Here is a 27,436-nt window from a genome sequence, read left to right as displayed (position 1 = left end):
AGAATTGGTCAGAGCAGGAAATAGGTATAATGCATATATACCTAACGTCGTTCTCTCCACTTGTCTTCTTCCCACAGATAAAGCAGATAACTTCATCCTGCCCCAAAGACCAACAGTAAGTGGCAATTTGTTTATTTTTAAAGTGAACATTTTACTGTGACAAAGTACTTAATGCCTTGCCAGTGAAAAAACGATACCTAGTAAATGACTCTGTGGTTTTCAAGACTGTTGATAACCTATATTGAGAGTAATGATCTTAAGCTATTCTATTCTTTTTAAGCTAAGAAAGTAACATATAGCTCTAATATTAACAAAAAGCACTTTTATCTAATGTAATAAATTAGTTTTTACCTTTTGTTCTAAAATAAGCAATATAATTAATTCCTATGTCTGTGAATTTTGGAAACAATTATACCAGAACTTCCTTTAATGCAAAAATAAAAAACTATGGTTATATGTGTGTTCATACTTCCACGATAATAACTTAAGGAACACATTTGAGACAGTTCTAATGAGGTGGATGAACCCAGAGCCTATGATATAGAGTGAAGTAAGTCAGAAAAAGAAAAGCAGATGTTGTATATTAATGCATATATATGGAATCTAGAAAGATGAACTTATTTGCAGGACAGCAATGGAGACACAGATACAAAGAACAGACTTGGGAGAAGGAGAGGGCGGGAGGAATTGAAAGAGTAACATTGAAACACATACATTACCATATGTAAAATAGATAGCCAGTGGGAATTTGCTGTGTGACTCAGGGAGCTCAAACTCCTTGCTCTGAGACAACCTAGAGGGGTGGGGTGGGGTGGGGTGAGAGGTAGGAGGGAGGTTCAAGAGGATGGGGATAGATGTATACCTATGGCTGATCATGTTGATGTATGACAGAAACTAACACAATATTGTAAAGCAATTATCCTCCAATTAAAAATTTTTAATAAATGAATAAAATAATTTTACTAGTATTAACATATATGGACATTATATAATATAGACATTATTAAAATAAGTATGGGAAGCTATTGCTAATAGTTTTAAATCCACCAAAACAAAGTAATAGCACCAATCTTGAGACAAAAATATTCTAAAGATTATCAACCTAAGATAAAATATCCCCTATGAAATGCAGTCAAAAAAAAAAAATTAGAAACTTTTCCAACAAAAGTCAACCTTTTCAGGCATTTATGTTTATATAAGTGATTTAAATATAATATCAGTTGCATTATTTTATATAAGGAGGCAATTTCTATATAAAATTTTATATTCCTTGGCAAATAAGAAGTGATCCTAGATAAGCAGATATCAAGAAACCACATACCTGCCTCTGATGACCTGTGAGCAGCTATTCACTTCACAGAGGAAAGGTTTTACTTTAAAATCATTTTATATTAATGCTTTTCTCCGCTGTGGCTAACTAGCATCCAGGAAGCTTAGGGAAGACATACTATTGCCAGAGAAGATTTCGTGATCCCACTTCTGCTGTTTAAAACCAAAACCAACAATGTCTACCTATATGATTCACACTCTGGAGAAGAATCAGAGGAAATCAAACTGATTTCAAGTTTCAAGTCTGGGAGCTCCTCTACAATAATAAGGCTTCTGAATTGAGGTCAGATTTGTAAGAGGAAGAGATAAATTGTGAGGAGGAGTGGCAGAACTCTTGAGTACTGTTTAAATCCACATAGTGCTAAGAATTCCAGTAACGTTTTTCAGTAAATTCAAGCAAAGAGGAGAGAATTAATCTTTGGGAACAAAAAATAATTGCTTTCTGGGAACTGTCCATGTAGCTGCTGTTATTTAGATATCTTTGTAGATTTCTAAATAAGATGAAGTCTAAAAGGTTTGCAAACTCTTATAGGCTGCTTTCCATTTCACATGTAAGTGGTGAGATGAAAGAATGTGTTATAGTGAAGATTAAATATTACATTAAACTATATCTGAAAAATAATGCATCCCATAGTTTTCTGATGTCTTCCCTGGTGGCTCGGTTGGTAAAGAGTCTGCCTGCAATGCAGGAGACCCGGATTCAATCCCTGGGTCGGGAAGATTCCCTGGAGAATAAAATGGCAACCCACTCCAGTATTCTTGCCTGGAGAATTCCATGGACAGAGGGGCCTGGTGGGCTACAGTCTATGGCGTCACAAAGAATCAGACATGACTGATTGACTAATACTTTCACTTCACATAGTTTTCTGAGCTGTGGTTAGGTATATAAGTGTGTCTCTAACTATAATGTACACATCATGTACACATGTATTAATACTTTTCATGTCTCTTGCATCTTCTGCATTGACAGGAAGATTCTTTACCACTGTGCCACCTGGGAAGTCGCCATATAATGGCACCATTATACATGGCTCACTCAGGGCAAGGGGCTTCCTGCCTGTTCACAATAGCCTATAGATTGCACAAGGTGGTACATTATTCAATAATTTTGGTTCATTTTCATACTTATACTAGCTTTCTTGGGTCATATGGCAAAAATATACTAGAACAGACTTAATCCCAGAATCCTTTCCATTTGCTGCCACTCCTTAGGTTCATTTTAGGAAGAAACAGCATTGAGAGGAAGTAGTTATACTAATTCATACTCACATAACCCTAGGGGGTGAGATGGAATAGGTGTATGAATGTAATAGCAATGTAGAATAGCCCATACATTTCTTTGCATCTGATGAAGGTTATGTTCCCCTGATGCTATCTTGCTGATACATAGCCCCAGGACAGGTGGCTAGTTCTATTGCTACAGAATTTTGCAATAATGGGGAAGCAATGATTATCTTGAGGCAAGAGCAAAAATTAAAAGGTTTGGCTATCGCTACACACTCAGGCCAGCTACTGCCTCAGGATGCAACCTCTTCCTCCACTTCACACCCATCACACACACATCAACACATACACACTAGAGGTCACGAGAGACTTACTTCTCCCCGGATTTTCTTCCTATCTTTTTGATATTTCTTGAAGGTCATGATTCTATTTTGCTTCTGTCATTCCTTCCATATCCATGTTGGAGTGAAACAAGAAGCCCGCCTATTTTGACATCCTGACTAGAATAGAAACCTAAAAATTTGCTTTGTAAACGGATCCTTTTAAGAACTGTCTTCTTAAGAACAAAGCACATTCTCCTTAGTTTATAATTTGAAAATTCTTATTTCCACAAGATAGACTTTTAAGGGAATGTTTGCTTGCATAATTTTTATAAATGTGCTTTTTATCTTCTAATAAGCAGTGATATCATGTCATTAGAGAAAATAATATTTTCTTTTTCAAGTGAGTGTTTCAAACTTAGCAAAGAGCCTGACATCAAGGTGAGAAAGAAATAATATGTTACAGTTTAACTGTATTATATGCATTTTCACTTCAAAAAGACTTGTTCTGCTCTTAGTCATTAGATATTAGGGCTTCGCAGGTAATGCTGGTGGTAAAGAATCCACCTGCCGTTGCAGGAGACGTCAAGAGATGCAGGTTCAACTCCTGAGTCAGGAAGATCCCCCTGGAGGAGGGCATGGCAACCCACTCCAGTATTCTTGCCTGGAGAATTCCCAGGGAAGACAAACCTGGCAGGCGACAGTCCACAGGGTCACAAAGAGTCAGACGTGACTGAAGCACCTTAGCATGCACAAGTAAACCATCAACACTTGGAATTAGAAAATTTTCAAATCTTCTATTTGGCTTTTCTCTAGTCACACTTAGGAGAGATGACTAATCACCTGAAAAGGAAAATGATGAAAAGCAGAAGGAAAATCATGTAAGGAAAGCTGCAATGACTTCTACACAGCAAAATAACTTTTTAAGGGAAATGAGTGAAAAGGAAACTAAAGTTTGTTACTAAGTAAATAGCAGCTGAAACATATAACTACATACATTTAGAAATAGTCTACATGCAAGCAGAGAATAGAAACAAGCATATATTTTTCCTAGTTCTTTCCATTGATTTCGGTGTGACTGTACCAAACATAATTGCAAGTAAATCATATCTGATCTGTACGTTCTATTTAAGGAGGCCACTGAAAAAGAGAGGTGGAATGGACCTAAAAGCATTGGTCTTACAGTTGCTGATGGACCTTTATTATATTTACATCATCTGACATACTTATTTCCAGAGCCTGGGCTATACTGGATTTTTTCCTCTCCTTCTCCAAAAGCACCAGAATGGGTCACAGCAAAAGAAAAAGAAAACCTTTCCCTCCACTTTTGCACACATTTGGAAAGGTTCAACAAGTTCATATTCTAGGTGCTTGAATCATGAGCTGCCCTAATGATATGCTGAGGGTCAGAGAGTGAATGAGAATCATATTCTGTTAACTTGAATATGTCCAGTATATTCTAGCCTGCTGTCATGGATAGTGTGCAAAACTTGATGACTGTCTGTTAAAGGAAAGAATAATAACTGAGTGTTACTGGCTTGCAGAAAAAGAAGGACCTGTTTTTCTCTTTGGCTTTCAATTCTCCTCGAGGCCCACTTGAGCCCATTCCCTAAGGAATGTACATGTCCAGGGACACTAACCTAAGAAAGAGTCCTCTGGAGACTTAGCTTCTGAAGCTCCACCACTAAGCACATAAGGCATTTAAAAGAATGAAAATAGTAGTCTGTCCTTTCCACACTCACAGTCAAATTATAGAAAAAAAAAGTCAAAAGTACATGAAAAAATTGAGAGAAATAAGATCTTGCAGATGGGTCAGAGAAAATGAGTATATAATCAAAACTTTACGTGGTAAGTTTTAAAGGCTCCCATCCGGTGGCAAGATCAGTGTTTTTGGAGTTAACTTGTGAGTTTCTTTGGGAAGAGGCACTTAGAAATGTTTTTGAAGGATGTGGCTAGAATCCAGGGTTGAGAATTAATATAATCTAAGGCGTTAATGGCATATGATCAAAGGATAACTAAAGAAGCCTGGCTAGAGTTAAGGAAAATAAAAAATAAAAAAAGATTATCCAGTGAATGACGTCGCAGGTTGGATCCTCCAGGAACAATATCTGAGAGATGGAAAGTTTATCAGGAAATGTACTTGAGATCAATTCCTTTGGGAGGGGGGAAGCAAAATTAGGCAAAGGAGTGATGTAGTCTCATTGGAGGCTTCAGCCAGGCGACTACTTCTGAGTAGTTCAGAAGTTGGGATGATGTTTCAGAGTTGTCTCTACTTGGAACGAAGAGGTCAGGCCTTTATATCCCACATCAGACAGCCATATGATGAGGGTGAATTAGGAAGAGAGCATGACCTTGGGCCAGGAGGCTGCCTTCAGCAAAGCCAATCCCTGAAGAGCCTAAGAGCTGAGAGATCTCTGCTGGGAGAGCAAGCATCCTAAATAATAATAAAAATAGTAATGATAATGCTAGGATGTGTGGGTATATGTTGATTTTTTCATGTTTTCAGATTGCTTTGATGTTATTTATCTTCTAAAACATCACAAAATCCCTGTGAGGTGACCCTATGTCACCATATTCTAACTTGATAAGTGAATATTTTCAATTTTATGTAACTTGTTAAAGATGAGCTGGGTAAAACAGTATCCCCAATGATAACAACAAAATCCCAGACTTGTCAACACTTACGGCGCTCTCTTTCCTTCATGACAATACCAGGTACCAAAGTTTAGATTTGCTCAGTAAAGGGCCAGGTGTCCCTGAAAAATTCAAATGGCTCTTTTTAATATTAAATTTATGTATCTGCTTTATAGAAACAAGTTCATTTTTCTTTCCCTATTTTTCCTTTTCTGTCTTAATATTTTCATTCCTTTCACCCACCTCTTCCTTTTGCCCACCTAAAATCTAAACAAAATCAACCTTTTCCTATTCCTGTGAGTGAAATTTTAATGGTATAGAAGAGCTTAAAATTTCAAACACTGTAGAAACACTTCTATAATTTGTATCCTTCATAGAACCCTTATAGGAATAAGCTATCAGTTTTGTGATTTCCAATCCAATTACATCCCTTCTCATTCTAGTTATTAAACAGACAAAAATACTTCATTAAAATGCCAACAAAGTCCTCTATTATTTCAACAAAGTTACATAAATGAGGGTTATTATAATGGCCTATGTTTTGAAGTCAAGAAGGATATCCTAAGAAAATATTATTTGCACTCTCCAAGTCTTAGAAGTTTTATATTTGAAAGACAACAGAAAATAATTGATTTAATTGTTAATATTCTCTAATTTTTTTCTAATTTTCTCAAATGTGTTCAGTCATTTATTAGCTATTTATCAGCTGCAAAAAGATTTATATTAATAGTAATGTAGGACTATTTTTGTCAAGGCAGAATGCTTGACATTCTTACCCAGAACTCCACACCTCCCAAAAGTATGATACTATTTAGTGGGAAGTGGTTATTGAGGTTAAAAAAAATCCCAAGTAGCCTCAATCTGGCAATGAGTCTGTCAGAAGGTTACTTAACATCTCTGTGTCTCATTTCTTCACTTACAGAAACATCATAATGCCTAAACCATTAGCTTCACCAGGTGGCAAAAAGAGCAACTAAGACAATAAATCTGAGAAAAGTCAGAGGCACTTTTCCAAGAGTGCCTTCACAATAATTACTTGAATTATAGTAATACAGACTGGTTCAGATGGTAAAGAACCCTCCTGCAATGCAGGAGACCCAGGTTTGATCCCTGGGCCTAGAAGATCCCCTGGAGAAGGGGGTGGCTACCCACTCCAGACTTCTTGCCTGGAGAGTTTCATGGACAGAGGAGCTTGGCAGGCTGCAGTTCATGGGGTCACAAAAAGAGTCAAACATGACTGAGCAACTAACACTTTCACACTTTTCACTTCACAGACTCGTTATAGGAAATGCAGAGAAGAAAATAACACCTTTGCACATGAGGATGAATTCATTCTTTTGTATTTTTGTTTAATTTTATTTCCTGTTTGCCTAGCTTTTTGTCTGATCATTTTGTAAGAGAATGGTCTGAGGTTCTATTTTTGCTGCTGTCCTCCGGATGAATCATAATGTCTGCATTCCCAAACTCCTGAGCATCAGGGTCTCCCATATCACTATGCAATACAATTTCTTCTGTTCAGTTCAGTTCAGTTCAGTCACTCAGTCGTCTCCGACTCTTTGCGACCCCATGAATTGCAGCACGCCAGGCCTCCCTGTCGATCACCAACTCCCAGAGCTCACTCAGACTCACATCCACAGAGTCAGTGATGCCATCCAGCCATCTCATCCTCTGTCGTCCCCTTCTCCTCCTGCCCCCAATCCCTCCCAGCATCAGAGTCTTTTCCAATAAGTCAACTCTTTGCATGAGGTGGCCAAAGTACTGGAGTTTCAGCTTTAGCATCATTCCTTCCAAAGAAATCCCAGGGCTGATCTCCTTCAGAATGGACTGGTTGGATCTCCTTGTAGTCCAAGGGACTCTCAGGAGTCTTCTCCAACACTACAGTTCAAAAGCATCAATTCTTCGGCGCTCAGCCTTCTTCACAGTCCAACTCTCACATCCATACATGACCACAGGAAAAACCATAGCCTTGACTAGACGGACCTTTGTTGGCAAAGTAATGTCTCTGCTTTTCAATATGCTATCTAGGTTGGTCATAACTTTCCTTCCAAGGAGTAAGCGTCTTTTAATTTCTTCTGTTACCCTATATTACAAGGAGTAAACGTCTTTTAATTTCTTCTGTTACCCTATATTCAAACTGGTCCCAGGACGTCCCTGCTGGTCAACGGCTAAGACTTGTTGCTCTCAACACAGGGGGCCCAGGTTCGATCCCTGGTCAGGAAACTAGGTGCCACAGGCCACAACCAAGAGTTTGCATACTGCAACTAAGACCCAAATCAGGCAAATAAATAAATATTAGGAAAAAAACTGACCCCAAAGAAACCTGTGTCATAGAGCTTTTGTCATCTATCCGTGAGAAAAGCCAAGGTATATTGCAATATGGATGATGAGTGGCAGTCAGTAAACACTTAACACAGATATGCAGCTTCAGATTTCCAATGACTACATGTTATGGGCCTTGGAATGCACTTGAAGCTAATCTGATCCTCAATATACATGAGAAAGTATATTAGTCTGCTGGGGTTGCTATTACAAAATACCACAGATTGGGTGGCTTGAGCAACAGAAATTTATTTTCTCACAATTCTCACCTGAGACCAAGGTGCCAGTATGGTCAGTTTCTGGTGAGACTTCTCTTCCCGACTTACAGAGAGCCACCTTCATGGCACACTCACATGGGCTTTTCTCTGGGTTCATGGAGACAAGAGAGACAGACAGAGAGAGGGCTTGAATGTCTCTTCTGAACTGAACACTAATTCTGTGAATTAGAACACATTCTTATAACCTCATTTAATCTTAATTACTTATTTAGGGGCCCTGATGTAAATATAGCCACATTGGGGGATTCCATTCAGCTCAGTTCAGTCACTCAGTCGTGTCCAATTCTTTGCAACCCCATGAATCGCAGCATGCCAGGCCTCCCTGTCCATCACCAACTCCCCGGAGTTCACTCAGACTCACGTCCATCGAGTCAGTGATGCCATCCAGCCATCTCATCCTCTGTCGTCCCCTTCTCCTCCTGCCCCCAATCCCTCCCAGCATCAGAGTCTTTTCCAATGAGTCAACTCTTCGCACGAGGTGGCCAAAGTACTGGAGTTTCAGCTTTAGCATCATTCCTTCCAAAGAAATCCCAGGGCTGATCTCCTTCAGAATGGACTGGATCTCCTTGCAGTCCAAGGGACTCTCAAGAGTCTTCTCCAACACCACAGTGCAAAAGCATCAATTCTTCGGTGCTCAGCTTTCTTCAGAGTCCAACTCTCACATCCATACATGACCACTGGAAAAACCATAGCCTTGACTAGACAGACCTTTGTTGGCAAAGTAATGTCTCTGTTTTTCAATATGCTATCTAGGTTGGTCATAACTTTTCTTCGAAGGAGTAAGTGTCTTTTAATTTCATGGCTGCAGTCACCATCTGCAGTGAATTTGGAGCCCACAAAAATAAAGTCTGACACTGTTTCCCCATCTATTTCCCATGAAGTGATGGGACCAGATGCCATGATCTTAGTTTTCTGAATGTTGAGTTTTAAGCCAACTTTTTCACTCTCCTCTTTCACCTTCATCAAGAGGCTTCTTAGTTCCTCTTCACTTTCTGCCCTGAGGGTGGTGTCATCTGCCTATCTGAGGTTATTGATATTTCTCCTGACAGTCTTGATTCTAGCTTGTGCTTCTTCCAGCCCAGCATTTCTCATGATGTACTCTGCATATATGTTAAATAAGCAGGGTGACAATATACAGCCTTGACGTACTCCTTTTCCTATTTGGAACCAGTCTGTTGTTCCATGTCCAGTTCTAACTGTTGCTTCCTGACCTGCATACAAATTTCTCAAGAGGCAGATCAGGTGGTCTGGTATTCCCATCTCTTTCAGAATTTTCCACAGTTTATTGTGATCCACACAGTCAAAGGCTTTGGCATAGTCAATAAAGCTGAAGTAGATATTTTTCTGGAACTCTCTTGCTTTTCCGATAATCCAGCGGATGTTGGCAATTTGGTCTCCGGTTCCTCTGCCTTTTCTAAAAGCAGTTTGAACATCTGGAAGTTCACGGTTCACGTATTGCTGAAGCCTGGCTTGGAGAATTTTGAGCATTACTTTACTAGCATGTGAGATGAGTGCAATTGTGTGGTAGTTTGAGCATTCTTTGGCATTGCCTTTCTTGCATCATGTTTCAGGATTTGAAATAGCTCAACTGGAATTACATCACCTCAGAATTAGAGCTTCAATATATAAATTTTGGAAGGGCCCATACTTTTTCACAGAAGGCTAAGCACCTCCCATGTATCATTTGATGTTCCACTTTTTTCAAAAAAACTTAACTTCAAAATATAAACATTTTCCTTGTTACAAAATCATCATAAAATAACTTTTATGTCTAATATGCTTAAGCAAAATAATGTGTTTGAATTTAGACATTTTACTCCTGTGATACTGAATATTTAATTCATTACAATATTTACCTTTATAAATATTAATGTGATGAAAAAATATGCCTAAAGCTTTACCAGTGTATATTATTATTTCCTGGGTATTCCAAGAAGTTGAATTAGTGAGGCAAATGATGTGAATATATTAAGGGTGTTCATAGGATTGGGTTGGTATTAATAATACCTTGAAATGTAAGAACTGTATCTTTTATTTTTAGATCCAGAAAGAGAATGTTGCCTTTTTGGAATTTAAGACATTGTAATAAAGAGAAAGATTTGAATGGGAATGAATGGGGACACTGGGCAGAGTTGAAGAGAGGTGTTGAAATTACCAAAGAAAAGCATTTACTCCTTAGTGTATTTACCTAGGGCTCTAGGAAATGCAAGCAATGAGCCAGAGCTCTGACAGGAAAGAAGTGGCATATGTTCACCGGTAATCCGAGATGTTAATTGGGGTTATAAAGGATTAAGCAAGGTGTAAGGAAACCAGCAAGGGCTAGTCGTTCCTTTTTTTTTTTTTTAATGTCCTCTCCCTCCTGAAACTCCTGAACCTCCCACCCACCTCCCTCCCCTCTAGGCTGTTGCAGAGCCCCAGATTGAGTTCCCTGAGTCATATTGCAAATTCCCATTGGCTATCTATTTACATATGGTAATGTATGTTTCCATGTTACTCTTTGCATACATTCCACCCTCTCCCTCCGTCTTCTCCCCACCCCTCTACCGTGTCCATAAGTCTGTTCTCCATGTGTGTGTCTCCACTGTGTGCTTTGTGCTGAGTTGCTTCAGTCATGTCCGACCCTTTGCGGCCCCATAGGCTGTAGCCCACCAGGCTCCTCTGTCCAGGCAACAATACTGGTGTGGGTTGCCATGCCCTCCTCCAGCTGTCTCCCCACCACTGCCCTGCCATGCAAATAATTTCCCCCGGACCATCTTTCTAGATTCCATATATATGTGTGTGTGTTGTTTTATCACAGTTGGGAAGTGTGAAGAAGCCATTCCTAGCACCTGGAGAATAGTTATATGGAAAAACTGTGGAACTAGGGCAGAATTGGACTTCCCTTGTGGCTCAGTGATGAAGAATCCGCCTGCCAGTGTAGGCAACATGGGTTGGATCCCTGGGTCAGGAAGATGCTCTAGAGAAAGAAATGACAACCCACTCCAATATTCTTGCCTGAGAAATCCTATGGACAGAGGAGCCTGGCGGGCTACAGCCCCTGGGGTCACGAGAGTCAGGTACAACTTAGCGACAACAACAGGGTAGAAGTGAGTTATTCATCATCAACATTCAATCCAGTGTTTCCATTTGTTCTTTACTGTCCCCATTGGAGGTTCAGGTCTGGGGCCAAAGCCATCATCATTCTATTGACTCCTGGTGACACAGCCTCTTTTGTTCATGTCAGCTGACGAATCTGGTGTAACTGAGATCCTTGCTCTGTGTGTTTTGTTTTTCCCCTGTGTTCCTCAGAAGCTCATGCACTAAAGATCCCAATGCGGGTCTTTGTTCCTTTGTTTTGTTTTCCCAGCGATGGCATTATTCACGGTGGTTTTGTTCCTGGCTGCTGTGTGGCTTCCATTCTTTCCTGCAAAGGGACAGGTATGGTCAAGGGTAAAAATCTTTTCACAAAAACTCATGCAACTTTGAGGGCTCAGTGTTTGAAAGTAAAAAAGACTGGAGTGTCTGGTACATCGCAAAGTACTTCTCAGTTGCTCACTGCGCTAAAGTCTAAGGCTGTGGCAACCAACATGGTAGCTTCTAGCCCCGCGAGGATATGCAACACGGGAAATATGGATAGTGCGAGTTGAGCCCTGCATAAATTCAATACAGTATGATTCAGTGAACAAAATGGAGGTAAAAATCTCATTAATAATTTTAATATGATCACATAATAAACACTGTAATATATTCATCAAGTGATATATATTATACTTAACAATTTAGTATGTTTATTTTTTTTAATTAAAATCATACGTGATGCCTTAATTATATTTCTATTGACAGCACTAGTTTGTGGATTTAAAAGCCAATGATACTTCTCCTGTCCCAAGATCTTTTCTGATTTACTTTTATTTAATACATTTCAACGTGACTCCCACAGAAAATTAGCAACATATTTATATGATCTCAAATTAGCAAAACTTCTTCCCACACATCACCACATTTAATTTTCATAATTACCCTGTGAGAATAATTTTAAATTAAAAGGCAAGAAAATTTACTAAAGATATTAAGTATTTTGATTTTGCCCATAATTTCACAATTAGTATATGTTAGGTAAGATGTTCTAATTATTTCTAATATGCTGCTTCACTTTAATAATCTCCCAAACAGGATCAGTCATGTTCTCCAATGATTGGTGTGGAGATGCCCATATAAGGTGTTGACCTCCTGGTCAGAGAACCTCTGAATGTGAGGAGCTTTGGCCACTGCTGTCTGTTCCCCCACCCACTCTGGGCACACAAGATTAGCTAGGACTCCTCAGACCACAGGTTTCTGACATTGCATTTAACCTCATTAGGCATTTACAAATATAGCTATTGTGTTACCATAATCAAAATTTCAATCCAAATACAATATATTCATCAGCTAGGGTTTCATTCAAGTCATTTGCTGTGTTCCCAATTTCTTCCCTGAAGATTCCTTCCATGGCCCTTTCCAGTCCCCTGTTACGTGTCCAGTCCATCTCCCAGTCTTTATTGATAAAAGTATTTAAAAGGGAGATATCATTTGGGTCCTTTACACCAGTAAATGTCTCTTGATCAGATACTCTACACACCCTCTGCCCAGAGCATCTTCTCCAGATGCTTAGAAAACACAATTTATCTCTCAGTATCCCAGTCCAGACCATATGTTGTGAAATCTTTTCTAAGCTCAGTCAAGAAGAATTAATCCCTCCTCCCTTTATATCTAGTAGATCCCTCCTATCATTTCAGTTATCAGGTCATAATTATCTATTTATGTCATATTGCCTATCCAATATAAACTCTTTAAGGATGAATAGATACCATCTTTTATCCATTGTACTCTCAACACTTTTCCTATCACCTGTCACTTAATAAAAACTTTATCGATGATCATTTTTAAAACCAACAAACAAAAGACATATCTTCTTCAATAGAATTTATCTACAAAGCAAGATAGGGTAAGAAGCAGGAAATAATGACTTTTCAGAAACCAAATTTTGATATGCTTTGAAATGAAACTACATTTTTCAGAGTCAAAAGGACATATCCAGGGAGCTATTTTACAATTTGATATATTTAGGTTAGTGCAAAAGTAATTGTGGTTTTGCATTGTTGAACTTTGCTATTTGATATTGGAATAATACACTCTTAAATAAACATGGTTAAGCATACATCATTTTAATATGCATTTATCAAACTTTTTTGCTAATCACATTGCTTGCTGTTTATTTTGTATTTATTTTAGACTAGGGAAATGATGTTAGACAAAAAGCAAATTTGAGCAGTTTTCCTATTTGAGTTCAGAATGGGTTGGAAAGCACTGGAGATAACTCTCATCATCAACAATGCATTTAGCCCAAAAACTGCTAAGAATGTACAGTGCACTTTTTCGCAACGGGTTTGCCGCCAGGACACAGGTGTCGTGAAAACCACCGTTAAACCTAAGCCAAAATGGGAAAGGAGAAGACCCACATCAACATCGTTGTCACTGGGCACATAGATTCAGGGAAGTCTACCACGACTGGCCATCTGATCTACAAATGTGGCGGGATCGACAAGAGAACAATTGAAAAGTTCGAGAAGGAGGCTGCCAAGATGGGAAAGGGCTCCTTCAAATATGCCTGGGTCTTGGACAAACTTAAAGCTGAACGTGAGCGTGGTATCACCATTGATATCTCCCTGTGGAAATTTGAGACCAGCAAGTACTATGTTACCATCATTGATGCCCCAGGACACAGAGACTTCATCAAAAACATGATTACAGGCACATCCCAGGCTGACTGTGCTGTCCTGATTGTTGCTGCTGGTGTTGGTGAATTTGAAGCCAGTATCTCCAAGAACGGGCAGACCCGTGAGCATGCCCTTCTGGCTTACACTCTGGGTGTGAAACAACTAATTGTTGGTGTTAACAAAATGGATTCCACTGAGCCACCCTACAGCCAGAAGAGATACGAGGAAATTGTTAAGGAAGTCAGCACCTACATTAAGAAAATTGGCTACAACCCCGACACAGTAGCATGTGTGCCAGTTTCTGGATGGAATGGTGACAACGTGCTGGGGACAAGTGCTAATATGCCATGGTTCAAGGGATGGAAAGTCACCCGTAAGGACGGCAATGCCAGTGGAACCCCCCTGCTTGAAGCTCTGGATTGCATTCTGCCACCAACTCGCCCAACTGACAAACCCTTGCGTTTGCCTCTCCAGGATGTCTATAAAATTGGTGGTATTGGTACTGTCCCTGTGGGTCGTGTGGAGACTGGTGTTCTCAAACCTGGCATGGTGGTCACCTTTGCTCCAGTCAATGTAACAACTGAAGTGAAGTCTGTAGAAATGCACCATGAAGCATTGAGTGAAGCCCTTCATGGGGACAATGTGGGCTTTAATGTCAAGAACGTGTCTGTCAAAGATGTCCATCGTGGCAATGTGGCTGGTGACAGCAAAAATGATCCACCCATGGAAGCTGCTGGCTTCACAGCTCAGGTGATTATTTTGAACCATCCAGGCCAAATCAGTGCTGGATATGCACCTGTGCTGGATTGTCACACAGCTCACATTGCTTGCAAGTTTGCTGAGCTGAAGGAGAAGATTGATCATTGTTCTGGGAAAAAGCTGGAAGATGGCCCTAAATTCTTGAAATCTGGTGATGCTGCCATCATTTTTGATAAGGTTCCTGGCAAGCCCATGTGTGTCGAGAGCTTCTCTGATTATCCTCCCCTGGGCCATTTTGCTATGTGTGACATGAGACAGACAGTCGCTGTCGGTGTCATCAAAGCAGTGGACAAGAAGGCAGCTGGAGCTGGCAAGGTCACCAAGTCTGCCCAGAAAGCTCAGAAGGCTAAATGAATATTATCCCCAATACCTGCCACCCCAGTCTTAATCAGTGGTGGAAGAACAGTCTCAGAACTGTTTGTCTCAATTGGCCATTTAAGTTTAATAGTAAAAGACTGGTTAATGATAACAATGCATCGTAAAACCTTCAGAAGGAAAAGAGAATGTTTTTGTGGACCATATGTTTTGTGTGTGGCAGTTTAAGTTATTAGTTTTTAAAATCAGTACTTTTTAATGAAAACAACTTGACCAAAAATCTGTCACAGAATTTGAGACCCATTAAAAAAAGTTTAATGAGAAAAAAAAAAAAAGAATGTACAGTGCAGCAATGGCTCAAGAAGTTTTGCAAAGGAGACAGGAGCCTTGAAGATGAAGAGCACAGTGGCCAGCCATCAGAAGTTGATTGACCAGTTGAGAGCATCATCAAAGCAGATCCTCTTAAAACTACATGAGAATTTGCCAAAGAACTCAACATTGACCCTTCTATGGTCATTCAGCATTTGAAGCAAATTGCAAAGATGAAAAAGCTCAGTTAATGGGTGCCTCTTGAGCTGACTGAAAATAAAAAATATCATCGTTTTGAAGTGTCATCCTCTCTTTTTCTATGCAACAACAACAAACCATTTCTCGATAGAACTGTGACATGCAACAAAAAGTGGATTTTATACAACAACTGGCAATGACCAGCCCAGTGGTTGGACTGAGAAGAAGTTCCAAAGCAATTCCCAAAACCAAACTTGCACCCCAGAAAGATCATGGTCACTGTCTGGTGGTCTGCTGACTATGTGATACACTGCTGCTGCTGCTGCTAAGTTGCTTCAGTTGTGTCCGATTCTGTGCTACCCTATAGATGGCAGCCCACCAGGCTCCCCCATCCCTGGGATTCTCCAGGCAAGAACACTGGAGTGGGTTGCCATTTCCTTCTCCAATGCATGAAAGTGAAAGTGAAGCCACTCAATCATGTCCGACTCAGCGACCTGGTGGACCGCAACCAACCAGGCTCCTCCGTCCATGGGACTTTCCAGGCAAGAGTACTGAAGTGGGTTGCCATTGCCTTCTCCTATCCGATACACTACAGCTTTCTGAATCCCAGCAAAATCATTACATCTGAGAAGTATGGTCAGCAAATCGATAAGATGTACTGAAAACTGCAACACCTGTGGCTGACACTGGTCAACAGAAAGGACCCAGTTCTTCCCCACAACAACACATGAGCACATGTTGCACTACCAACACTTCAAAAGTTGAACAAATTGGGCTATGAAGTTTTGCCCCATCTGCCATATTCACCTGACCTATCGTCAACCAACTACGATTTCAAGCATCAAGACAACGTTTTTGCAGGGAAAATTCTTCTGCAACCAGAAACAGGCAGAAAATGCTTTCCAAGGGTTCACTGAATCCCAAAGCAAGTATTTTTATGCTACAGGAATAAACAAACTTATTTTTTGTTGGCAAAAAATGTGTTGATTGCACTGGTTCCTATTCTGATTAGTAAAGATGTATTTGAGCCTAGTTATAATGATTTAACAGAGAAGGCAATGGCACCCCACTCCAGTACTCTTGCCTGGAAAATCCCATGGATGGAGGAGCCTGGTAGGCTGCAGTCCATGGGGTCGCTAAGAGTCAGACACGGCTGAGCGACTTCACTTTCACTTTTCACTTTCATGCATTGGAGAAGGAAATGGCAACCCACTCCAGTGTTCTTGCCTGGAGAATCCCAGGGATGGGGAAGCCTGTTGGGCTGCCGTCTACGGGGTCACACAGAGTTGGACACGAATGAAGCGACTTAGCAGCAGCAGCAGCAGCATAATGATTTAAAATTCATGGTCTGAAACCACAATTACTTTTATACAGAGATTGGTATTTCACATTGGCTGCTGCTGCTGCTGCTAAGTCGCTTCAGTCGCATCCTTGCTAATTTAGGAATCGATAGCTGGGAAAGCGCCCAGTCTGGGAGTACCATGCATTCAATATTGGTCCCTGTCTTTAGGAACATACAAACAGGCAGGGGAAATGGACACATAATGAGATCGTGGCAATAAAGTGTGGTGAGACCCATGTTCACAGTATTTGTAGAACTTTGAGGAGACTTAGCACTGGGGCAGGGGGAGAATAACTTATCCCAGGGTGTCAGGGAAAATCAGCAAAAGGCCCTGTCTGGGCTTACAAAATTTTGCTCATGTACATATAGCATCAGACTCTTCTGTAAATTGAAGTCACCAAATTGTTCAGACTTTCTGAGAACTAGTCACACACCCTACTCTACCTCCAGACTCAAGCCTTCCCAACATACATGCAAGGATACACCAAAAATATCAGCACCTGACTTAATATCCTGTTAATTATATTTCTGTTACTAAAAGGAACAAAGTCAGCAATAGTTCATTAATTGGAATGGCATTGCTCCCTCCAAATTGCTTTGGAGATTTTTTTGTAATATTGTTAAACTGTCTTTTGAGAGACCCCATAAAGTCTGTCACATAATAGGTAGAATTATTTACTGGAGTATTGAGTGCACTTGGACTCCACCTAAACATGGTTTTCCTAAATACACACAGCGTGTCAGTTCAAGGTTCCCCGAACATCTAAAACAAGGGTTCCCAACCTCCAGGATCTAGGGTGGAGCTGATGTCATAACAATAGAAGTAAAGTGCACAATAAGGTAATATCCTTGAATCATCCTGAAACCATCTCCAACCCCCCAGGTCCATGGAAACATTGTCTTCCACGAAACTGGTCCCTGGTGCCTGAAAGGTTGGGGACCACTGGTCTAAAAGGAGCCACCTACCTCCACCCTTATCACTCCCTTTCTGCAGCCTGATTGAGTGTGAATGAGAATGTTCAGTGGCTCCAATCTTGTAACTTTGTCATTGTGTTTTCATTCATATGTCTAGAAAGCTCACACTGAGATGTCCCTTCATTCTAGAAAGTGACATTTATAGCCTCAGAGGTGTTTTTATTTTTTGACTGCACCATGCAACTTATGGAATCTTAGTTCCCTGAACAGTGATCAAACCCGTGCCCCCTGAAAAAGAAGCACAAAGTCATTGGACCACCAGGGAATTTCCATCGAGGCATTTTTAATCATCACGGCATGAATTACAGCCTGACTCTTAAGATTCAACACTCTTTCTTTCTTAAAAATTATAGTTTGGGCTCAGATTCATTGGCAGTGCTTAATAATACTGACTTGAACTGAACATGTCTGAAAATAATCTTTTTTCTCTTAAATTAACTTACACATTCTTCTATGCAATTTCAAAACTTTTAAAAACTAATCCTAAGCTGACTTTCCTTCAGGATCGACGTTTTGCTGATTTGTCAAACACCCTGAAAAATGTCCAAACTGAGATTGTAAACAAACACAATGACCTAAGGAGAGGAGTCTCGCCACCTCCCAGTAACATGCTGAAGATGGTAAGAAGCAGACACATAAAGAAAGTGGCTTGAGCTGGCTGTGGTAAGAGCTGGCACCTAGTAAATTACATCTCTTAAGAACCTTTCAGTTTTGGAAGTTCTGGCTCTGCTTTGTTATTTCATTTGAGCTGTGTTATGGACAGGGAAGAAATTCTTCTTTTAAATTCCACATACTATTTTTTGCTTAAAAATCATACTTCCTCCTTCTATATTCTATTCACTAGAATAGTTTAATCTGTCCGAATCTATAATCTATCATGCGTATTTCAGAGTTTACCGTCTTTGAAAGTGGAATTTCTCCTCCTAAAAAGAAAAAAATGCATCTACATACATACATATACAATCAGTATGAAGTTTCAGGGTGCCCATGGAACCCCTGAAGCCTCTCCATGAACCCTGCCACTGAGGTTAGTATGTGCCTTCTGACCTTAGTAAGCTGACTTTTAGATACTTTCACTAGGCTTTTTCTGTTGTTTTTTATAAAAACAGCTTTCTCGTAACTTCTGTGGCCTGTGTGCTCCCTTCCTTCTATTTCCCCTCTGTACAGTCATAAGTACAACACCATCACCCACACCATCCTCATGATTAATGTCCACGCCACCTGGGCTGTAATTTATGACCTAGCCCTTTTCTAGAAGATATGTTATAAATAGGGGAAATCCAAGTTTTGTTAACTTTAAGGAAGAAAACATAAAAATATCTTACCACTGCAAATGTTACCACTTCCTTCCCCCCAAAATGGCCAAACATCTTCTGAGGTGCCCTCTTGCCACTCTGAAAGGGCCTGTGCAAGTGAGGAGCCTTCATTAGCTCACTGTCTCATTAGTCTCCTAAATTTTGCTTTATTATAGTGAAGCAACTTGTCCAGTTTTAAGGGCTATTTCAATTGTGGGGGGCAGAAGTAAAAGCAAATCCTTAGATATCAGTGAGAGATGTCTTTCTGCTCAGTATTTCTTCTAACCCTAGGTTATTAGGGTTATTACCTTTTGATCTAGGGCAAATAACAGCCCACTTTTCTAGGTCCAGTACTGAAGGCCACATGTCTCCCAAATGTACTTACTAAAAAAAAAAAAAAGGAACTAAGAGTAAAGTATGCCAGCTCAGTACTATAGGAAAAATAATCTCAACATCTCCGTGTGTTGATCAATATTTAGAGAGGACTATTATTAAAAACTGAGGTGTGTCTACTGTGCCATCAAAAATAGACCATTAACTCTCCTAGATTTTTTGATTACTTAGGGTAGATGTACGATTTTGTGGAGAAGAAAAAGACACGTGAAAAAGATATCTGTGACTATCATGATAAGCAGAAGATGCACATAGAGAAATTTTGTACTCATATAGACTAGTCCACTATTCAAATCATAAAACTTATGCTCCTTTGTAATTTAAGTCATTGAGTGCATCTGTTTTTTCTCTTCTTGTTTTAGCAATGGAACACCACGGCAGCAGCAAATGCCCAAAATTGGGCAAACAAGTGCCTTTTCAAACACAGTAAGAAAGAGGATAGAAGAGTAGGTATGTAATTTAATATTTTTGTTGAGTCCATGAACAAGCAAGACCATAAGGGCTATTTTTGACCTTACATTAAGAAAGCTTTATGAATAAATGTTGCTTCTAATGCTGCCTTTTTCAATTTAAAAACTCTCTGCAGGAGAAAGAACTCCGAGAAGTACCACATTGTGCGTGTTGTGTGTTTTATATTTTACAAAAACTGGCTCACACAATATCGTATTTGTGCCTCTTAACCATTGTCTAAGTAAAGCAGTCATGAGTCATCTCTTCCTCTATTTTATAAAATAGAAAACAGTTAGAGAGAAAACAGCTTTTATTTTTAAACCTATTTATATTTGTATTTATAACATATGTTTGATTAAATCATTTTGATGACAGAATGTCAAGTCTTTTGTATATTCTGGGTGCCTGCCATACAATCATTACTATATAGATTAAAAATCTGTTAGACATGACTTCTGCATCAGGAAACAGAAACAATGAGATGAAATATCTTATTATTAAATATTAGATAAAATATTTACTGAAATGATCAAAAATGACATAGATTTAGGCAAGCCCAATTTGAAAGAAGCAAAAGACTTACCTGTTTTAAATGTAGAACTGTCATTGTTACTTGTATTTTTTTACTATAATTTAGTGAAATCAGGAAGAAGGATGACTATATTCGGTAGAAAATTGGAACAAATTTTCTTGAAGATCCCAATCTACTGTTAAAATCTTAGCTTCTTTCTTTCCTTCTTAAAGGATTTATCCAAGAGTAATTTAGTTTGCACTCCCTTAAAGTAGCATGTAGACATTATATTTAAAGCCATCTAATTCAAAATATTCAACTTGAAAATATATTGAGATATATATTGAAAATATCTTGAAATACTTCTGTTGTGCTACAAGGCACTTCTTTCCGAGTAAGAAATTATTCTCAAAGAATAATTTGAGAATTTGGCCTGCGATGCTCTTATTTGCTTATTAAGGGGAGACTCATAATCTTTGAAAATATTGTCTCTTCTAGTGCCATTTGCTTCATATTGGGGTTTTTAATTAAAGGCTGAGTGCTAGCTTTTTTTCAAAGTTCATACAGAATGGCAATCATAAACATTTATTTAGGGTCCTATGTATAAAACAATCTTTGATGAATGTGGGCAAGAGTCAGAAATTGAGTTAGTCTCTGCCTTTAGCATGCAAAGCAGAGTATGCATTAATGCATACACTCATGAAAATTTAAAGTGTAAACAAATGAATCTAGGGAGAGCAGATACTAAAGAAAAAAAAAACTTGATGTACTCAAAATTGTGCACATTGAGGCCATTCTTAAGGTGTTAACCACATCTGGCTTCTTTCCAGCTTATAGCTGATGAGAAACTCCCTCATGGATTAACAGCTATGAGCGCTGCAAAGGACAGGGACTTTGAATTTTTACAGCTCTCCCCATGAATGATCTGTTTCTTCTCAGGTACAAGGAACTGTGGCGAGAATCTCTTTATGTCAAGTTACCCTTCTACATGGTCTAATGCAATCCAAAGCTGGTATGATGAGGTCCATGATTTTGTTTTTGAAGTAGGGCCGAAGAGTCCTCAAGCAGTAATTGGACATTTCACCCAGGTAAGGGAACAGATAAAAACATTCTGACATCAATACTTTAAAAAGGAGGCTTCTCCAAATTTTGACTGATTCCAGTGTTGAACTGAAAGGAAGATCTCAAATGGGTAAAGAGCAGTTTTACTATGTTGTGGGTATTTCAGCCGTGAGCTGTCATTTGTCAAAAGCCTGCACACTTTGAATGCGGAAATATACCCTGTATTTTTCTTACTGCCTAAATGGATTAAATAGTGAATGTACATGGAAATGTAGTATTTTAAAAGATTTTTAGGGAATTTCCTGGCAGTCCAGCAGTTAGCATTCGGCACTTACACTGCAGTGGCCTGGCTTCCATCCCTGGATGGGGAACAAAGATCCTGTAAGCTGCATGGAGTGGCTAAAATAAAATAAAAATAAAAGGTCAGTACTTCTACTCAATAATTTAACTAAATATATTCATAAGGTATGCAGAAATACAATATATCAGTAACATTCTTTTCAGCTTTATATTTCTTATTAGAGTTTTTTAAATATATTTTCTTCTCTAATGTACTCTCCTATCTTCACTTATGTGCTCATAGATTGTTTGGTACTCATCTTTCCTTATTGGATGTGGAGTTGCCTACTGCCCCAAACAAAGTCTAAAGTACCTCTATGTTTGCCAATACTGTCCTGCGTAAGTATATGCTTTCCCGTTTGTTGTCAATACATAATGCCTTCAGCGATCTAAGATTTGAACATTGTTATGTAATGGACAAACCAGACTTTTAAAAAAGAATTTTTCAGTAGAGGGGAGGAGGGAATAAAAGTTTAGAAGAGTTTTTTAAATTTGAGGCACAACCAATTTCTCCCTGTCTCTTGATGGATATGTTTACCTCTTGCCAGCATGTAGGGGTGCACAGGCTTACCAATTCCATCAAGTTTACTATGAGGTAGAAACTGTTACCACACTGAAATGCACTCTGTAAATTTTAGAGCCTTTTATTAGCCCATTTCGGCTCAGGCTGTTAGACTAGGGTCAAGAAAGTAAGTGCACATGTGAATTATTCTTACTTTGCATTGGGATCTGAGTACACTTGGGGAATGTTAGTTTTTCAGTCATTTGACATGATTTAAAACCCTGAAAGATATTTAGGTCCATATGATGATGGATGCTTCCCTTGGAGCATAAATTAAACTTAAAAAACGAAAAATGCTTGACATTTTGTATTTCAAATTTCAGTGGTAATATTGTTGGCAGACAACATGTCCCTTACCAAAAGGGAACACCTTGTGGCAGCTGCCCCAATCATTGTGACAACGGACTATGCAGTAAGTTTGAAACCATTAACTTGCTAATATAAATGACCTGACATGGCTAAGCATTAGAAAGTATTCTGAATGTAACCAACTTCAGCAATGCCTTCCTCCAAAAGGCAAAATTAAAATTATTCAACAGAGTGCCTTTAAGCAAAAAGTTTACACTGTTGAGAATTCTTACTTGCAATGAAGTCGGTTACTGTACATAACCTAAAGAAACATCTACCACCAATGTATATCTGTAGCTGTGTTGAACCCGTGACATATTGGCATATCTGAAAAACTTTCAGATTTGGGATTAATCATTTGGGAATTTGGGAATTAATCATTGCAACGGAATATGAACTTTCTTTTCATCAAAGTTAATGCCATTATAGCAAAGATGGAATTTTAAAAAGAGAAATGTGTACAAATATAAAGATGTGATACCACCGAATATGACTTAACCTGGAAAGACATATTGAAAATTATAATTCCTTATATGTGAATGAGTTCATCATCCTAAATTCCTCATTTTCCCATAGGGTAATTTAATCATCAAATTTAGTTTAATGAACACTTGTATTGTTGTCTGCTAATAACTTTTATATGCTTTTAAAATGTCAATCAAATCTGCTTATAGTGTTATTAGCTCACATAAACTTCAAATGTATCTTAGCAAAAGGAGTGAAATTAATGTCATATAATGTCTTATTCCATGTTGTTGTTAATAGAAGTACAGCATTGGTATTTTTGTTTAGTTGGCGTATGTTATTATAATTATTGTTAACAATGCAATTAACCCATTAACTGAGATTTCTACCTTTTAAATGCATTCACCTAACTGAATTACAGCACTCTCTCTGGAAGAATTGCTCAGCCATAATTCAGAATAGTGATGATATCAAAGCTTTGTATAAATTAACTACAGAAGAAAATAATTACACCTGGGCTCAATACTATTTGTTGAGGAGCTCGGAATTTATCCTAGTAGTAACAAGCAACCAATTGAAAGATTTCAAATGGAAGAATGATGAAATCAGAATTTGTGTTTTACAAAGAGCTCCTGGCAATAGCATGCAGGAACAAATGGATGGGAATCCAGCTTGGAGACTGTTCAAAAACATGGGTTTAAAAGCAAATATCTTTATTCCATGACGGCAAAATGAATGAAGAGAAAAGGACAGTGATAAGAAATAGGAAGAATGTAGAAGAGCCAGTGTTTCTTACCTGTGCTTGTTGCACGCTGATGAAAAATAGGGGGAAAACATAATCAACTATACTTCAGTTTAAAAAGAAAGAGAGAGAAACTAAAAATATAGAAGGGAAGGAGTTCGGGTTAATTCCTAGTGCCTGGATTAAATTATGCCACTTCTCTGAGTCTGGGTGAAAGGAGGGGAGAGTTGGGAAGCAATACTATAAAACTGCCAAGTTTGTAGGTAGGATAATCTACTTGGCTTGAGATGTGTTGAGTCTATGGCCACTGAGGGACATCTGAATGGAAATACCCAACAATCATGGTGTAATTTCCTTTTGTTTTTGCAACTTTGCACCCACATCTTCTTACAATGATTTCTCATTCCTGAAAGAAAGACTAGTAGTATTAGAGTCTACAGCAACAGAGTCCAATATAACTTTTTGCATTCATGGAAATGTTAAATAAGTGTACTGTCTCTTAAAGTAGCCCTTGGCCACATTGGTTATTGAGTAGTTAGAATGTAACTAGTATCACTAAGGACCTGAAATTTATATTTTATTTTATTTTAATTCAATTAGGTTTAAATGTAAGCAATCACCTGTCTAGTGCTGATCATTTCGGACAGTGCAGTTCTAGACAGATTCATTTAAATTCACCATACTCTGTTTTCTGAGGAAGGAAAAGAGGCCAATTCATTTTAGAAACATTTCAAAAGATTAAAATTTTAAAATAAATGATGAGCTAATTGATTAGTTTAACTAAGAGACCTTATGTGTCCTTCAAGCTATGAAGTGCTCGTCACAGTGTGATGATGCCAACATGTTTGCTCAATTTTCTCTTTCTCACTCACATTGAATTCACTGTTTGTGTTGCTGCTGTGGAGGAAAATGATAATGAAGTGATTACTTTCTTTGCTTTTATTCCAGCCAATAGTTGTGAGTATGAAGATACCTATTCTAACTGTGCATCTTTAAAGGAAACATGGACCTGTGCCTCTGATTTTGTGAAGACCAATTGCAAGGCTGCCTGCAATTGTCAAGGCAAAATTTATTAAATTCCAAGCACTGACCGAGCAGGGCTACATGATGGAAGGCTGCATCATCTACTCAGATTTGATATTTACTAACAAGGAAATCACAGACATGTTAGCTATAAATTTGATTTCAAGTTGTAAAGAGTCTTTTTCTCCTGGATCTGCTTTTTATTTTACAGAATTTTTTTTCATACAAAAAAAATTAATGTAACCTAATCTATGATAACAACTTTGGATTTTGATATCAATTGGGTGATGTAAATTTAATTGAATTTAATCAAGTTGAAGATTCTGAAAGTTGTATTCTCTTACAAATATGATCACTACAAATTTGAACTGAAATTGAGAATCATGTATAAAATCAACAAGCTACAAGTATATTTTGCATGGCACAGGGCATGTAGCCAATATTCTATAATAACTATAAATGGAGTATAACCTTTAAAAATTGCAAATGGCTATGTTGTACACCTGAAACATATAATAATTGTACATCAATTATACCTCAAAAAAGCCTGAGGAGGAGGTAAAGAGTTATATCAGAAAACTCGGGAGCCCCAAGGCCTGGGAGATGGGACAGAGGAAGCTCTGATTTAAAACTCACTTTTCAGCTCCTACAAGCAATGCCCAGACCAGCTCGCCTGCCAGTCTAGGGGTGTTCTCCCAGGCTCCAAGGCTTCCTGCTTCTCCTCCATCTCTCAAAACCTGGCTTGGGGCCCTTGGCTTGAGAGTAACCCCATGCTGGGGATGTGCTAAGTCAAAAGAAAGAAAGAAAGAAAGAAATTGAGAATCATATTTCTAGAACGAGATGTATGAAAAGGTCAGAATGTGATATCATTGTCTCATGAATCCTGAACTACAGTCCTCATTCCCAGTCCCAATTTATAGCTAAACATGTTCAAAGATACATATGCTATCTTTAATTCTTCCTCTCCCAGCCACCTTCTTCCCACTGATGTCTCCCATTTTTACAATTAAATTCAAATCATTCTTCCTAAGGTAGCCTCCATCTTCATTTTGCCAAAATCAGTGAAGACTTTTGGGTCTTCATCTGCATAAATTGCACAGTAGAATATGACCATGCCTTCCTTTTAAAGTCTCTCTTCTTTTATACAAATCTTCCTTAAAAAAAATTCAAAATAACATATTTTGAATATACCTCTTCCTTCAGGAGGTAGAACTTTGTCCACCCGCTATTGAGTCTGTGCTGAACTTTGGGACTCGCTTCCAAAGCGGAAGGTATGAACAGTGGAGAAATCTGGCAAATAACATCTTAACTAAGTGATCAAAATTCCACATCATTACTGACTCAGCAATGAGCCATATGGATTCACATATCACCGTATATAATATAATTAGAAGAGATATCACTTCTGTGGTGCTCTTTGCAACCCCAGTCTTATTATGCAATAAAACATCAAGCAAACCTAAATAGAAAATACCTTGATCAGGACTCCTCAAAGCTGTCAAAATCATGAGCAATAAGGAAATTCTGAGAAAACATTACAGACCAGAGGAGAATAAGGAGACAGAACAACGAAATACAATGTGGTACCTTGTATCAGATCCTGGAACAGAAGAGGGACATTAATGGAAAATTGATGAAATCTGAAAAAGATCCAGGGTATTTTTAACAACAGTGTTGGTTTCTTAGTCTTGATCAATGTACCAGAGAGATGTAAAATGTTAATGTTAGGGGAAACTGTAACTGGGTCGAGAGTGTATGGGAATTCTCTGTACTATATTAGCTAAATTTCTGTAAACCTAAAAATACTCCAAAATAAAAATGTTAGTTACTCAGTCGTGTCAAACTCTTTGTGACCCCATGGACTGTAGCCTGCCAAGCTCCTCTGTCCGTGGGATTCTCCAGGCATTCCCTTCTCCAGGGGATCTTCCTGACCCAGAGACTGAACATGAGTCTCCTATATTGCAGGAAGATTCTTTGCTATCTGAGCCCTAATAAAAGGTGCATTACAAAATTCTTTATTCCTTGGTTCCATGACACTTCATACTTTTCCTCCAGATTATCTGGTTTTTCTTTCTTGGACTTCCCCTGCCCTGCCACCCCACTCCCATCGCCCCTTGCTCCTACCACCAGCCATCAGGTTTCAATTCCTCTATTCCATTGCTAAATGATTTTTCTTTTCCATGGGCCTTTCAGATACTGTAGATGATTGGAATGTCAAATCAGACTCACTGGTTTATCCAGTGTCAAGCTTCACTTATTATTTCAAGGATAGGCATGGCCATAAAGCCAAGAGGCAGCAGGGAGACCTCAAGGTCACTAAGGCAGCCCCCTGATGCTGCTTGGCCGCACATTTCTTTATCTCTAAAGTAATAAACTTCCAGATTAATCAACTTTCAAAACCTTTTTACAGACGTCTCAAATACTTAGGAAAATATTCATACTCAAACTGATCTGTAAGAAGCTAAACAATCTTCTTTATACTTGCTTTCTAATGTTAATTCATTCCGCT

At 38.7% G+C, this 27,436-nt stretch overlaps 1 protein-coding gene and 1 pseudogene across 2 annotated transcripts; both read left to right on the top strand.

The window, feature by feature from the left end:
• LOC113881743 (cysteine-rich secretory protein 3-like) lies at positions 1–26,759 on the top strand. The gene is made up of 8 exons (XM_027524816.1): positions 1–115; positions 11,451–11,521; positions 18,241–18,357; positions 19,788–19,875; positions 21,326–21,474; positions 22,032–22,126; positions 22,673–22,761; positions 24,853–26,759. The coding sequence occupies exons 2-8, from the start codon at positions 11,453–11,455 to the stop codon at positions 24,978–24,980; spliced, it is 735 nt and encodes a 244-aa protein (XP_027380617.1). The 5' UTR covers positions 1–115; positions 11,451–11,452; the 3' UTR covers positions 24,981–26,759.
• Positions 13,493–15,248, top strand: LOC113881742 (annotated as a pseudogene). The gene has a single exon (XR_003508138.1). The product of XR_003508138.1 is annotated as an elongation factor 1-alpha 1 pseudogene (transcript).
• Positions 26,760–27,436: the final 677 nt, after the last annotated feature.

This window comes from Bos indicus x Bos taurus, chromosome 23, assembly GCF_003369695.1.
Source record: "Bos indicus x Bos taurus breed Angus x Brahman F1 hybrid chromosome 23, Bos_hybrid_MaternalHap_v2.0, whole genome shotgun sequence".
Lineage (NCBI taxonomy): Eukaryota > Metazoa > Chordata > Mammalia > Artiodactyla > Bovidae > Bos > Bos indicus x Bos taurus.
The sequence above is the reverse complement of the archived record's forward strand: the minus strand, read 5'-3'. Positions and strand labels throughout refer to the sequence as shown.